The 16,173-nt window shown below is 40.8% G+C and overlaps 1 protein-coding gene across 10 annotated transcripts in view; it reads left to right on the top strand.

Moving 5' to 3' along the window:
* The window catches only part of NCOA7 (nuclear receptor coactivator 7), a 146,075-nt gene that overhangs the window by 36,839 nt on the left and 93,063 nt on the right, over positions 1-16,173 (top strand). For 5 of the 10 annotated variants that reach the window (XM_066247744.1, XM_066247742.1, XM_066247752.1 and 2 more), the window contains one exon: positions 5,742-6,060. The exons of the other annotated variants lie outside the window; for them this stretch is intronic. In XM_066247744.1, the coding sequence (XP_066103841.1) occupies positions 5,951-6,060 (110 nt within the window). In that variant the 5' untranslated portion in view covers positions 5,742-5,950. The remainder of the gene's footprint in view (positions 1-5,741; positions 6,061-16,173) is intronic. 10 annotated transcript variants of the gene reach the window in all.

Below are 16,173 nucleotides of genomic sequence, written 5' to 3' on the forward strand. Positions count from 1 at the left end.
AGGACTGCGAAGTCTCCATTATGTGTAGCTGGTGGACATCATTGATAATTGAAGAAAAGTCCCAGTGCAGTGCTGGGAACATCCAGTTTAATGTAACTTGGAAGTGAAGGAATGGAGACAGCGCTTCCTGGCAACTCTAGAAACTTGGCTGGGGAGGGAAGCCGGAACTTCGGGCTATGCTGGAAGGAGATGGAGAGGTCAAGGAAGGCTGTTTTAAAGGAGGAAGGAGAAGGGGGAGGTGTTAGAGCATGTTTGTCAGCTGATGCAGAGAGGTCAGCTTGAATACTGACCCTTATGTGAAGTCCAGAGGACATTAGCAAGGTGATGAAGCGGGAGTTGAGCCCCACCAGGTGGCCTGCCCCTTGCCCACCAGGGCCTAGAACACGCTACAGAAGTGTTACTGGTATATACTCGTGGGACTACACTCTCCTTTTATGATTGCTCACTCTGTGCCTGGTGCTTTACAGATTTGACCTCAGTGATTCCTCGGAACAACTCCTGACGTAGGTGGTGGTATCTTCCTCATTTTAACAAACAGGAAGCAGGATTAGAGTGGTTTGGTTACTTTTCAAGTTACAAAGCTAACAAGTAATGGCACCAGGATTTCTTTCTATTTGTGGCTAACAGATATAGAAAATTAATTAGAATAAATGTGTACCATGATAGAAAATTTCAGTTTTACTATCTTCAGCACAGGTAACCTGGGCTTGCATTTGACCTCTGAAGTGTGTTTTTGGACGGGTGGGGAGAGGGGGCAGTCTCGCAGCAGAAGCACCTCAAAGAGTAAGCATCACATTAAGAATGGTGGACTCCGGGTTCTGATAGAACTCCATTTCTCCACTCTGTTTCCCCTTCATTCTCAGGCGCCACAGTGAGCTCCTGGGGTGGCTCTAGGCTCTCATTTTGTGGAGACAGGAAGATTGCTGAAGCTGCAGTCTCATATCTTCCTGGGTAGGAAAGAGCAAGAATGTGGGACTGGTAGCCCGTTCCATCCAACTCAGAGTCTCCCCCATTGGACTGCCCTGAAAACTGCCTCAGAAAGCAGCTCAGGGAAGCACGCCCTGGCCAGTGGTCAGCTGCACTCCCGGTCCCGCTGAACAGGACCAGCAGGTTTTCCCTGCTCTGGCAGTGGAGTGAGTTCCCTGGTCAGCTCTGTGGCAGCCACCAGTGCTGCCCAGAGTGGCTGCTCTGTCCTTTGGGAGCTGACTTCCGCAGCAGCCCATTTTCTGATGGCAGAGATTAGGGGACCTAGAGATTACTTTTGGAGTTGTGTGATTAAAAATCTCTTGTTTGACAGATTAGAAGGCTCTATGGCAGTAATCTCATTTAAAAATTTTGCAGACTTTCATTTTATTTTTATTGGCCAAACACTGTGGGCTAATAACAAGAATCATAGGTTTGTCTGAGTCACGGTCTTTGGATGGAGATAGATTTTGGCTTGGAAATTTTGTGCCCTCAGCAGTGAACTGGTGCTTGGCCGATCCCCCAGGCCTGCAGAGTAGTGCTACGCTCTGGGTTTCTGCTTCAGGGCAGTGAAAACCAGTGCGCTGAGTGGGATGACAGACACTCTGTATTTGCTTCTTAGACACCCTGGATGGTATGGTGTTGGCATCAGTGCGGTGGTGCCACCGTTCGGGGAGTCTGGCAGAAGCAGTAACTGGAGGCGTCGGGAGGGAACCGAGGAGGGTCAGCCTCTCACAGACCCTCAACTCTGTACAGTGAGGTTCCACACTTGCTCTGTCCGAACTTTAGTTTGGGACAAATCATTGGGCTTCCCCACCTCTGCATGACTTTCATGTCACCAGATTCTCAGCTGTAATAAGCCACAAACAGAGGTTTTCTCTTAGCGGAGCTGTATTTTTGTCTGGCTGTACTTTTATCAGCAGATCAGTAACAGCTCAACCTTGTCTTTTTGGTAGGACTTTACGGAAGGGTACAACAAAAATTTTTTTAGGATTTCTGGAATTCTAAAAACTCTCTTACATTTCCTAATAATATAGTGTTGATAGGCACATGATCTTGTTTTAAGATACAGTAGTCATCCATTTTATTGTCACATGATAAAAATGGCCAACTTCTCAGCTGCTGTCCAACCCCATGGGGCTTTTTTCTCCATGGGGGGGGGGGGTTACCAAGTAACAGAAAAGAGTTCACAAGTAGCTTACATTTAAAAAAAAAAGAAAAAAGGAGTTAGGAGATTTACTGGAACAATAAGTTAAAACCCTGGGTCACATTTTGTATTTGACTAGAGGAATGATTCGGGCCCAGATAATGTCATCATGACTGTTTTTCTGTCTCTAAGTTCTTCCATTCTTTTGTATTCCTTCTCAGATTTTACTCGATAAACACTGCCAACTCAGGATCTCCCTTGCGCACCAGCAAGCAGAACGAGTGTGTTCACACGAGTCAATAGTTCATACGAGTCCCAAGATTCCCCCTGATTGGACCGGCTTAGAACATGTGCAGGTTCTTGGCTTAGTCACTGCAGTTGGGCAGGTGTCCAGAAGGGACTCGTGCTTGGATTGGACAGGCTTGGGTCAAGTATTTCATCTCTGGGGATGGGGTGGAGTCCTATCCAGATATGGTATTAAAAGTTGGGGAAGGGTATTTTTATTGAAAACTTGTCCTAGATGTCAAAACAAAAGAGGAAAAGATTGTAGGGAGGCCAGCAGAAGCTTATTCGAATTATCCAGAGTGTGTCAGACATTGAACGAGGCTTTGGGGTTAGCATTTTACAAAGAGCAATGTTATGTGTTGAGTCTCAGTGAGTTTCTAGGCACTGGGGTATTTTGAAAGAATCTGCAACTCTAATGTTTAAATGTCATCATTGGATGATTCCATGACCTAACCTAATTTTTATGGAGCTTTTCTACCTGAGATTTTATGACTGATGCTTCTTGGAAAACAAAACAAAAAAAGATAATTTGTTTACTAGCTAAGGAAATTGTGTTATTTTAAAATTGTTATTTTACTATTTTGATTTTTGATATTGTGACAGTTTTATGTAGAATTCTGAAAACTCAATTCAGTGCTTGCTTTTAATATTACAAGTCCCCTAAAAACAGTATCTGAATATAGAAGAATTAATATGTTGTTGAAGAGAACCTTATTGTGTGTGTGTGTGTGTGTGTGTGTGTGTGTGTGTGTGTGTGTGTAGTAAGTAGTCTTACTAAGGGTACAATAGTTGCTAAATGCTGGATTTTAGATGTGACCCATGCAGAATTGTTTTGTTTTGTTTTGTTTTGCTTTTGTATTTTTCTGAAGGTGGAAACGGGGAGAGACAGTCAGACAGACTCCCGCATGCGCCCGACCGGGATCCACCCGGCACGCCCACCAGGGGCACGCTCTGCCCACCAGGGGGCGATGCTCTGCCTCTCCTGGGCGTCGCTCTGCTGAGACCAGAGCCACTCTAGCGCCTGGGGCAGAGGCCAAGGAGTCATCCCCAGCGCCCGGGCCATCTTTGCTCCAATGGAGCCTTGGCTGCGGGAGGGGAAGAGAGAGACAGAGAGGAAGGAGGGGGGGGTGGAGAAGCAAATGGGCGCTTCTCCTATGTGCCCTGGCTGGGAATCGAACCCGGGTTCCCCGCACGCCAGGCCGACGCTCTACCACTGAGCCAACCGGCTAGGCCCTGTGAGCCATGCAGAATTGTAATGTAGATGTGGGTTAAATATTGACTGGAGTTTCTTCGTCCTAATCCACATTCACAGCAATGAAACTTTTTTTCATTTGACTTTGAGTTGAGTTGAGCTGTCACTATTATACTCCCTGCAGAGTCTCAATAATAGTTAAAACACACTTATTTTCCTTCATCTTATGAAATATTGTTATCTTTACATCTTGTTTTGTTTCAGAAGCCTTCTTTAATCTTAGCCAAAATAAAGTCCAGCTGAATTTTCCTATGGATTAACGCAGGGACATGGAAATCCATGGAAAATTTGGATGATCTATTCCAATATTGCAAAAGTTTAAAAGAGTTTCATGATGTGTATTAAAATTAAAAGGATTTTTTGAGACCAGGACTTTTAAAACTATATAAACAAATATTTGTGAGAAATTACCTTACCTTTTATCAACAACTATTAAATCATCAGAAAGAAAGTATGTTAAAGTGCAAGGGAACGTTTCTTGGTAAAGACTGCTATTGGAAAGGTTGATTGGTTTAATTACTCATTTTAGGTCATATAATATACATTGTTTCACCTCAGTGTGCCAAGTGAGGTATTAGGTAGGAAGAAGAGTTAAAGAAAGGAATGTCCCGTTCTCTGTTCTCTTTTTCTGGGGACATGGGCAAGTGTTCGAGTGCTGGGGGAATTGTTAGATCTCAGGAACATCAACACACCTTATATTATTATTAATATAATTATATTAGTAGATTGATATTGGGTAGAGTTTGATTTCTGTCATTGTAAGGATGTAGAACAACATTACTTGTTATGTCAGCCCCTTTTAGTCTCTGTGGCATGGTCAGATTCAAGGGTCTTATAAATTTGTGAAATTTGACATAGATAACTTATAATTAGCCTGCTTTATTATTCCAGGACTGAAGTTTGGTCATTTCTTTTTTATGTGCTTATTCATGCATTCATTCACAGCCTACCTTATCCTATAACATTAGAGGCATCTAAACAAACTACACATATGTAACCCATGTCTAGCCAGCCTTGTTTTGGTCCAGTCTCGGCACTAAGTCACATTAAAAAATAAGTATGACAGAAATCATTGAAAATAATTTGAATATTTGCTTCACCTCTCAGAAAATAGCCAAGAGGGGAGAAAATGTGTTATATACAGGGGTGAGCAAAAGTATATTTTACAGTTGTAATACAAATAAATAATACAAGAGTAAATGAGAATACAAGAATAAACTTTCACATACTTTTGCCCACCCCATGTAGAACTGATAAACATCCTCTTTCCCCACCTCTCTGACTGTTTACAGGCCGTCAGCTACTTGCTCCAATTCCCTCTCCTCCTCCTTTAAACTTACATACCAGCTCTCCCCCAGTGCAGTCAGTCCTTCCCTTTCCTCATCTTTCCCCTGACTTTTTAAGGTATCTTCTGTTTCCTCTCTCACTCCATGTCCTTTCCCCCTTCTCCTAATTCATTTCCCACATGTGTGTTAATAAGCCCGGAAGAAGGGAAAGGGAGAAAAGCTGAGAATCAAACCCCCAGTTTCCCCTTAGCAGATCACACAGGAAGGAGGCTGCAATCATCCATATGTTAATAATATATCCTTTCTTTGTTGCCCTTATAAGGAATTATAAAATGCTTATGAAAAATCGGAAGTTCAGACCATGGAACATATAAATTGGAATGAAAAGTAGGATACCCAACTGCATGCTGTTAGTTACACAGGTGACTCGGAACCACTACATGCTCAGTGATCATGAGGTCCCCTTTCCATAGTTCTCCCTATTCATGAGTAGAGCACATACCAGTTCCCCAGGCGACAAAGCCCTTCCTATCCCTTAACTCCTTTTATTTTAAATTTATTTTAGAGAGAAAAAGAGAAAAGGAGGGGGGCTGGAAGCATCAACTCCCATATGTGCCTTGACCAGGCAAGCCCAGGGTTTTGAACCGGTGACCTCAGCATTTCCAGGTCAACACTTTATCCACTGCGCCACCACAGGTCAGGCCTGTCCCTTACCTCTTACAAAGGACTTCGTGTCCTTTGTAAAAGGAACACTAAAAAATGTAGCGGTAGTGAACTTAGCAACATCAATAAAAGCAATTTATTGCAGTGACACGAGAGGACAGGATGCCAGTACGTAACTCAAAGGCACTCCGGAGCGGGACAGCACAGTGTGGTCCGAGACGGCGGCTTTCTGATGATCTGAACTGACCCCCAAATAAAACTTGATGCTTCTGGAGCAAAAAATGCAAAGAATGACCTTCGGGGCTGAAGCAGTGTTGTAAAAGGGTGTCTGCTAAGTTGGGCTGCGGGGACTGGATGCACACGCCCTTGCCCTTTCGGAGCAGGGACACTGCTGATGTCAACTCCACTCTGCCCTGCGGCGGGCAGTTTGAGGGCAGTGCTGTTCTGTCTTCTGACCCTTCAAGGTGAGCCTGAAGTCCACATTTTTATGTGAAATGTCCCCACTTAAATGTTCATCCTTAAGTCATTTGGATATTTAAAGAGTGTCCATGGGCCAATCAGAAGCATTTAGTCATCCATCTCTGATCAGAGGAAAGGTCAGCCTGCTTTTCTGCCTTCTTGCTATAATCAGGCTTGGTTTTCTGGCAAAGCCGAGAATTGGGTGTTTTCTAATTCTCCAAAACCAACTGGGTCTCCAACCATTCAGTTCAGTTCTGACATATTGCTGCTTCTAGTTAGCGTCAGACCCCCCAGTTTAAGGGCTCCATCCCTCAAGACTGCACTCACTTCAGACACTAGTCGGAATTTCCGGATCTCTAGTCAACCCCTAATTTCTGTGTGATTTGGATACAAATTTGGAAGTTCCCATGATACCCTCCTCAAGTTTATATTCACTAGGATGACTCATAGGACTCAAGAAAACTTTACTTAGGTATACCCATTTTTTAATAAAGATTATAACTTAGGAACAACCCAGTGCAAGGGATGCACAGGACAAAGTATGGGGGTGAGAGGCTCCAGAGCTTCCATGACCTCTCCGGGCACTGCACCCTTCTATACCTGTGTTCACCAACCCTTGTCGTGTCAGGTGTTAATGGAGGTTTTAATTGTGTACCATGATTAACTCACTGGTCATTTGTGACTGAACTCAATCTCTAGCCCCTCACCCCTCTTTCACGGTATGGTGGTGGTGGTGGGGTAGCTGAAAGTTCCAAATTTCTAATCAAGGCTTGGTGTTTCTGATGATAAGCCCCTATCCCGAAGTTGTCTGCCCCTGCCTCCAAACACTGGGAGTCATCTTATTGGCGTACAAAAGACATTCTTATCATTTAGGAGATAGCAAGTGTTCTATGACCTCTGTACCAGGAGCCAGGGAGGGACAAAGATAAAGTATGTTGTTAATGTTCAGGGTTTCATGGAGAGGAGCCGCAAAGGAATGAGGCAGCAACAACAGTGCTGCAAGTGGAGGACCCCAGTCTCTCCAGGATTGAGGTGCCTTAGACAGGAAAGCTACCCAATTTATTAAGCAGAAATACGTCATCTTGCGTAAGAAACTGACAAGCAGAGTACAGTGTACAATTTTATTATTTAGTTTTGCAAAACTGATTCGATGTCTGTTGCCCTTTCTGAGACATAACCCCACACCATCTGCTGCCTGATTCCTGACCTGCAGAAAGCTCCAGCTGGGCCAAGCATCACGTCCTTGGGCCTTCCCTGGACGTGACTGCTTTCAGTCATGAGTGCTTGGTCCCAGCCTTTACTTCCTCAAGATGGGGACAGAAAGTCACTCTGTTTTGGCTTTCCTCCAACAATATGTGTTATTTATTATATCACAGGTACTCTTTTTGGGTGATGAGGAGCAGCCTAGCGTCCTTGAGTGATGAGCACCGATGAGCCTTTGTGGACCCCTGCCAAGACTGCCATGTGGTTGGATGGTCGTAGCCCTAGAGCTGAGCCCTCTGATATATGAAAGCAAGACCAGGATTTTTCTTCACAAATCTATTTTTGGTTCACTGTTACACATGAGTGAATTACCCCAGAATTCTACTTTAATGTAAAAGGGGAAAATTTCAACATAGTCATTACTGGTCTCCCACCCCTGAGTCCTGTTTCTAAGCACTGCCACTTCCCAGGGATACAGCCAGGGTATATCAACTGGAAAAACAGGTCTAAGAAATTGAATGCATATATTGGATGTAAACCAACTAAATTGTGGGCATCTGCCAAAACAATTTTTATAATTTTTTACCTGATAGATTTTTCTTTCTGAAAGTACCTATAATGACAGGATAAGTTTTGAGGCCCCTTCTAGTTTATGACATTAAGATAACATTATCATAAAAGGGTAATATCTGTATGTCTAAAATTGTTCAAAAGCAGCTAAAAATTATTAGAATATATTTTAAAAGTTGGAAGGAGGGAGATAAATTGGGTTAGAACATATTATAATTTTATGCCACTCAATTATTTCCTGTCGCTTATGTTGATCATAATTCTTATGTTTCATGAGACTTTCAGAGCATTGATTTATATAACAAACGTTCTTTTCAGGATTATATATTTTTAGCCTTTTTTTTCCTCCATTCTTTTATGGTTTATGAAGTTTAAAGGGAATTAAGTTAAAATATGAGAACGAAATCACTGGTATCATTGTATTTCTGCTTGAAATGTTTCAAGGTAGTCATGCTTTAGTCTGCTGAAATGGCTTCCGGAGATCACAGTCTCTCTGTTTCTCCAGAAGAACTGTGTCCCTAAAATGTATTGCTGTTGTATTGAGATATTAATGTCATTTTGAAATATATCCCAAAGCTGTTTTCTCTAAAGTCATCGGGGAGTCTGAGTATATGATTCATTTTGAGTAACAAATATTTTTTTAAAAATTAACTGACAAAAATATAAGACTTCTGGGCACACTAATGAACTCTAATAAAAGAAAAAGTATTTGGAAGATTTTCTTGGCTTTGTAAGTGATTATAAATAGTGAATAACGAATTTAAGGGAAGAGTAAAGTAATCAGATATAAAAATGAGGTTTAACCATTTAGAAATCCTGTTAAAATTTTCCTTACAATATTCGCACCCCCAAGAGACTGTTTTGGAGTCACCCAACAGAAAATAAAAGATCAGTATATGTAATATTTTCATTGTACCTTGAAACTTCAGGATAGTTCTGAATCAACTTTTTTTGCTTTTCTTTAGAAATATGTGCTTACTGCCGGTCACTGCCGGCAGTGAATTTCTTGAAGTAACATAGACAATGTGTTGTGTAGACATAGTAATGATTTGGACATGGAAAACTAAGATCCTACAGTGATATGATACTCAGCTTACAAGTATAGTATTTAAAACACAAAGGTAATTTACTCAGTGTGGGAGACTGAATAATGGCCCCCAAAGATATCCAGGTCCTAATTCCCGGACCTGTAAATGTTACCTCCTACTGCAGAAGAGAACTTGAAAATATGTTTGAGTTAAGGATCTTGAGATGAGATTATCCTGGATTTTCCATGTGGGCCTCTCTAATTGCAACCTCAGGGGCCATATGAGGAGGCAGAGGGAGATCTGACTACAGGAAGGAGGCAGTGTGACTTGGAAGACAGGTACTATGCTGCTGGCTTTCAAGATAGAGGAATGCAGTTCTAGAAGCTGGAAAAGGCAAAAAAAAGAGCCTCTGCAGGTAGTGTGGACGTCCAACGGATTTCTGACCTCTAGACTAAGAGAAGAATGGGTTTTGTTTTAAGCCAGTTATTTTAACTATATTAAATTAAATAAACCACATATATCAGAACATTGTAAAGCAAAAGAGAATTTTAAAACTCCAAAATGCTTTATCACTTCTTAACATTTCCATTTGCAGATTTTTTTTTAAGTGAGAGGAGGGAAGATAGTGAGACAGACTCCCACATGCACCCCTACTGGGATCCACCTGGCAGCCCACATCTGTGACCCATGCTCGAATCCTCCAAGCTCTCCTCAGTGCCTGGGCCAACGCTCAAACCAACTGAGCACTGGCTGTGAAAAGGGAAGAGAGAGAGAAGGGGGAGAGGGAGGAGAAGAGAAGCAGACTGTCTCTTCTCATGTGTGCCCTGACCAAGGATTGAACCCGGATGTCCACATACTGGGCTGACGCTCTGTTTATTGAGCCAACTGCACAGGGCTATTTGCAGATTTTTTATAAAGTTCTGTGTTGCTGTGTTTATTAGCTTGTTCTTGATTGATAAACAATAAAATTCCTAATAGTTAAATGCCATATTTACAGGATTTCGCTGATTCCTGTTAGCATAACACAATTCTCTTACCGCCAGGAACAAGTTCCCTTTTCTGCTCTCCTTTCTCAGTTTGTAGCTGAGGAGTATATTACCACTGTCTGTGCCATTGATTTCCCTGTAGTTTTTTCAGGCGGTGACTTTCAGAACAGGGAACCAGACTCCCACACAGGCAGCCTGTCTTGTTTTGTAAACACAAGGTAAACGTTGTACACACTATGCATCCACATAATTCTTACACACAATGGCACACTATGGGATGGTGCCATTGGCATCCTGGTACTGGGGAGCACGTAAAGCCTTCCATGCTGAATGTTCTGTAGGAACCCACCCCAGGATCCTCCGGAAGGGTGACAGTTTGCGTCCATTCCGGCACCTGTACTTTGATGACCAGAGTACCCTGAGATCTGCTGAACCTGTCTCTGTTTTAATAGCCACACAAGTCCTTAAAAAGGGAAATTTTTGTGGTTTGTCCCTGGCATTCTATTGCGTGGTCTTTGTTAGAAGGCAGTTACTTCCTGAGATTGGGTGAATTTCTAGTATGTGTATCTGTGTTCACCTGTGTGGCTATATCAGTAGTTATCTAACTTGAAGCCCAAGGATCTCTTATTCTATCTCTTATTCTCTGCACTGGTTCTTTGTAACCAGAATGTTTCCGATTTAACAGATGAATTTTCTTGGAGCGGGGGATCTTACCACTATTAGACCAAGAGAAAAAGGAAGGCACGCCACCAAGGTGGCCCGGTAATAGGGTACATTGAAAGGTTTTCTCAGTAATCACTCCTAAACATTTTGATTTTATTTGGTGGTACTTTCAAGAGAGAATTTTTATCAAGTGATTTGTTTTGAAGATTTTCTCCCTCTGGCTTTCAGTTTGACTTTATTTGGCATATATCACAATTGGAAATTTGCAGTGGAAACTGAAAACTGACCATTTGTTTGTAAAATCTCAAAATGAAATAGAGTACTAGAAGTGATGTTCTCATAAAGAATACATGGCTTTGTACTTACTGGTGACTAAATTTACAGCTGAGGTAAAATTATTTCTATGCAGTGAGTAAAATAATGTGAACACATAATTTACAACATCTAGAATTTATCAGACACCTTCTTTGTTGCATTTATGCTGCTTTATATGTTACTTGACTGACTTGGATCCTGAGAAATCCTCAAGTAATGGGAACAGCAGCAGCACAGCAAATTAATAGCCTCTGTTGTGCTTTTACGTGAACCAGGCACAGACTTTTAACAGTAAAAGTAAGCTTTCTGTGTACTGTTCAGTTTAGTGGTCACAAAACCCATCTGAGGCCATTATTTTCCTTTCAAGGACAAGAAACCCGAGGCTCAGATTTAGTAACATGCCCAAGGGTGCATACCTAAGAAGGAACAGTGAGGGCCGTGGCTGCATCTCCTGTCCGGGCTGTGGAAATGGCAGGAGTCACTTTTAGGCAACCAGGAAAAAACAGCCTAGACTCTGAAGGTCAGAACAGCACACTGACAAGGCTGCAGTGGAACAGCCAAGAGCAAGGACCTCGGAAAGGTCTCCCGCGGGTGACAGACCAGCTGTGTCTGATAAGGAAGGGAGTGGGGCCGCCATGCAGGAATTCACTGTGAGAGCTGGACTCGGGGAAGATAAACACAGTGGAGATTTAGAGAAATGTTGCCATAGCTGCAGATATTTAGCTTTAACAAATGTGCTGATGTTATGATAGCAAGAGTAATATATATTTGCTGTACAAAAAAAATTCTACCATGTCCAATGATGTGAATGTAAATAAAATTGCCCCTCTTCTTTCTCTTTTGACTATTATATGTGGTATAGAATCCAAGAGGTCCAAGAGAGAACGCAACGGGCAGTAATACTTCTCACTTTCTCTGCCACGCAGCTACTAACTTTCTTTTTGCTGGAAACAATTTATTTTGTGTGTAACCTTGTAGGCATATTCTATGCACATACACAGTAAGTTTTAACTATTAAATGACGTCTGTCTTCACCTTTCCCTCCAGTCTCTTGCTAGGAGGGCTAACTGTGGAAGCAATAGCTCGGTGCCAATGCTGGCCAGCCCTTCTGTGATGGTAGAGGTGCTTTATACTGTGTTGTTCAGTATGGTACCCACTAGGACATAAGTCTCTTGAGCTCTTGAATTCTGTGGCTCTTGCAACTGAAGAACTGAGTTTTAAATTTCTACTAAATTTTAATTAAATTTAACAACCACAGGTGGCTGGCTGGTGGCTCCCATATTGGACAGTGCCATGCTAGGTATTTATGTCTGTGGCACTTTTTACAGAAAATACATGATCCTCAAATTGTGGAATTAAGAAGACATATGGACCATTAATTTAATATATATAAATTAAAGAAGTCTTTGTTTTACTGTGTTTTTAATTACATGTGGTTAATATATTTTCTTTTCCTAAAAATACATAAGAAGTTGGGAGTTTATTTTTGAGAACAGGCTGCTAATCAGAGAAAGCTGTGACATGGCTATAGGAGAGCACTGGTCAGGAGAGCAGATCTCGGCCAAAATCAAACATAGCCTTATTTATCTATTCATTTATTCATTCATTCAAATATTCAAGAAATAGTTATTGAGTGCCCAATGTGTACATGCACAGGTCCTGACAGTACAGCATGTAACAAAACCTAGCCAATCCCTACCCTCCTGAAGCTTTCACTCTAGTGCTAATGAAAGCTTCTCATCGTTTAGTGCCCTTTTGTGTTGGGTTCCACTGGGTGTCAGTAAGCAACAGGAGAGACCTCTGCAGAGACAAAGAAAGGAACTGGCCCAAGATCTTGGCTTTGATTGCTGCTGGTACCCTGAACTTAACTTCCTTTAGTAAAGGAAAACACTTCTGAGGAAAATGTTCATTCAGCTATGAAAAATGCTTCCTTTAGCAGTGTCATCTTATTTATTTCTTCAGTCAGCTACCTCTGGGTTGGGATACCAGTAGGGAAAAAATGAGGTCTGCATGTATCCCACAAGTGCACACAATTTTAGTACAAAAAAGCCAAGAGATTCCAGAATAAGCCCTGTAATAGCCCTGGGTGGAAAGGGACAGTTAAGAAGCTCCGAATCATGGTCAGCCATTGCTGCCCCATTCTTCTGCCCTTGAGGAAGGCTTTAATTACCCTGTCTTCTGGCCTTTACAGGATCTCCTTGAAAGAGTGATTGCTTCTTAGTCTTAGCATTTCCTTTACTTTATTCTTTTTTTTTACTCTTCTACATTTTCTTTTTTCTTTTTCCTTTTTTTAGATTTTATTCATTTTAGAAAGAGGAGAGAGACAGAGAGAGAGAAGGGGGGGAGCAGGAAGCATCAACTCCCATATGTGCCTTGACCAGGCAAGCCCAGGGTTTCGAACCGGCGACCTCAGCGTTCCAGGTCAATTCTTTATTTACTGTGCCACCACAGGTCAGGCTCTTTACATTTTCAAGCTTTTCTAGTATGCATATATATTATGTTTGTAATAAAAGAAAGTATAATAAATTATATTATAAAAAATAGTCCAGTCTGAGAGATGATGAATGCCAGAAATGATTTGATGGGAGCCGAGCTCAGGGAGAGAAGGTGAATTTGAAAGGGAGAGACTGAGGAAATAAAATTGACAGGGCCTGGGTACAATAATGAGAGGAGATTGAACAATAGACATTTGTTTTATGTAATTTCAGTCTCTTATAAAGAAAGATAAATACAGCATAACAAAATAAAGGTGTGTGGGTTTTTTTTTACTTATATTCACAGCAATGAAATGTGAAATATGTCTCATTATTTTCAATCACTCATCTGTTTAAGATGACTTCTTTCCAAGTATTTTTTTAGTCCACAGTATTCATGTGGACATCTGGGGTCATTAAAATTGCGTAGGTGGAAAAAGGGGAGATTATTTTCTTGTATAACCTTTTGTTTTCAGTTTACCGTAATATTGTGATAACAAAACCGTTTGTGAGAAGGGCTTACCGTGGTAGATGCTGACTTGAGAAAAATAGAGAAGGCCTAAGAGATACAAGCCCTACCATGGAGCGTTTGAAGAGCACTGACTATACCACATTCATCAGAGTGGCCGTCACTCCCTCTTAGAAAAGGTGGAAAAGGTGTATCTCCATGCTTTGAAGGAAGGGTTTTTAGTAAGCTTTAGAACTCACTTCTGATTTCCACTTAACTGGCTCAGAATGTTCATGTTAATAACCTTCAGAAAAATAAATTCTCATGAGAGCTCGAGTCTAAAAAGATGTAGCTGATTTGTAAAATTAGTGAAGTATTAAATCATATGGTTTTTCTTAAGCAAGTTTGGTGTTGCTATTTTCTAGCACCTTTTTTCCCCCCTGAAATAACGATGTTTGGCTACATGCATTGACAATAGTGGTCTTTGTGGGGAAGGCGGCAAATTATATAATAAAATATTGTATCCCATTTTTTTATTTCCAAGTGTGAAAACCGGTCCCTAATGAGATGTCTCCAAACAGTGTTCATCAAAATATGTGCCCTAGATCTGAGTGAGTTTAATTATTGTGAGGGCAGTGAAATGAGGACATTTAAATCAACTCAAAGTGGAAACATTTCAGAAGATTAAAAAGCAACATATCTCAGGCTGCACAGAACTGATTTTTTATGTTTCTTTTTTCTCTTCCTATAGAAGGAATGATTTTTGGAAGTGGGCAGTAAGGTTCATCTCAAGCATTTTTTCTTTTTTAATTACAGTTTATATTTAATATTATTTTGTATTACTTTAAGGTGTACAGCATAGTGGTTAAAAATTATGTACTTTACAAAGTGTTCCCCCCTCCCGATATTTTCAGTACCCACCTGGCAACATGCATAGTTATTGCAATATTATTGACTATTCAAGATTGTTTTTTAAGCCAGTATATCGGAACAAGATCAGCACATCCTTTTGTATGCAGAGATCAGTTCTGTGTTGTATGCCTTCCTAAGCAAAGAGTCGATCTCTCATCTTTATATCTAGGTTAGTGCGTATTAATTTCAGCTCATATAGAAATCTTGGTGGAAGAGAAATTGTTTCATTAGGAACATTATCTGACTCAACTTTGCAAAGAGCCAACTACCGTTTTACCGGGGGTGGAGGGGAGGCAGGGGGAAGATGAGTTTAAAATCTGAGGATAGAAAATAAAATGTGTTTACTGAATATAATTCCTTTTTATGAATCTCCAGCTTTGCTTGATTATGGTTTTGTTTGTTTTGATTTTTTAACAAACATAAGATAAATAAGCTAGAGATGAGGAACATATTCATCTATCATTTTTTCCCTAGCTATCCTTTTTCAGGCTGTAATCTCATTTATTAGCCAATAAAAGTATAAGAACTTGGCTGCTCAATGTTCAATGAGTAACAGCTTAGTTGAAATATTTTGTTAGAATACAAAACCTTTCTCTCAAAAGCTGAATTTGTTATATACCTTACCATGCTTAGCTCTCATGTTAGTATATGATTGTATTAGGAGGTATTTTACTAGTATTTCTGCTTGTGTTACATGTTGACACGTGTCATGTTGAGCTCTTGAATTATGGGGCTCTTGCACGTTGACCCTCATGAAAGACCCTGTTGGAGAGCTGTGTCACGTCAAGGGAGGGTCCTCTTCAGGCTGTTAAATTGATTTGAAAAACATCACAGAGAAAAGTTGTGTAAAATCCAACCTTAGTTCCTGTATTATCTCCCCAAACTATTTTCTGATCCTTGTCCAACATCAAATTGTATAGATGCTCAAGAGAGCAAAGGAAACAGGCACATGTAAGAGAAAACTGACTGTGCCTAGATAGATAGAAAGACGAGAAAGGGTCCTAATTAATAAATATTTACGTCTGAGCTGACTGCTGCGTATAGCAGAGGGCAAGACTTGTATTCTTTACATTCTCAAGGACTGGTTAGTACAGAGCGACACATCAGTTAATTAGAGGGGTACATTAGTTAGAACAATTCTGAATTCTTGAATTTTAGTGAATTAAAAATTTCATCCTTTATACATCTGTGACTCGAGTATAGAATTGAAAACATCACATATGCTAACATATGTGTCAGCTATTAGTAATCATAATGATAACTATATGTTGTCAGTGTAGCATTTTCTAGCTCAGGAAATGCAGCTCTTTCTTCAGTACTATGTATATGTATAAAGGAAAAGAAGTTCTTTTCCTAAACCTGTTTTCAGCCTGCAAGATCTCTATGCTCAGCATGTGAACCAATGATAAAGGGTTCGTTTTACAGATTTGCTTACCCGTTAGTCCAAAGGTACCCTTGAAAACCAGAAACACTTTAAAAAAATGTAGCACTCCAAATGTGGCAATATATTTGGATAACA

This window comes from Saccopteryx bilineata, chromosome 12, assembly GCF_036850765.1.
Source record: "Saccopteryx bilineata isolate mSacBil1 chromosome 12, mSacBil1_pri_phased_curated, whole genome shotgun sequence".
NCBI classification, from domain to species: Eukaryota; Metazoa; Chordata; class Mammalia; order Chiroptera; family Emballonuridae; genus Saccopteryx; species Saccopteryx bilineata.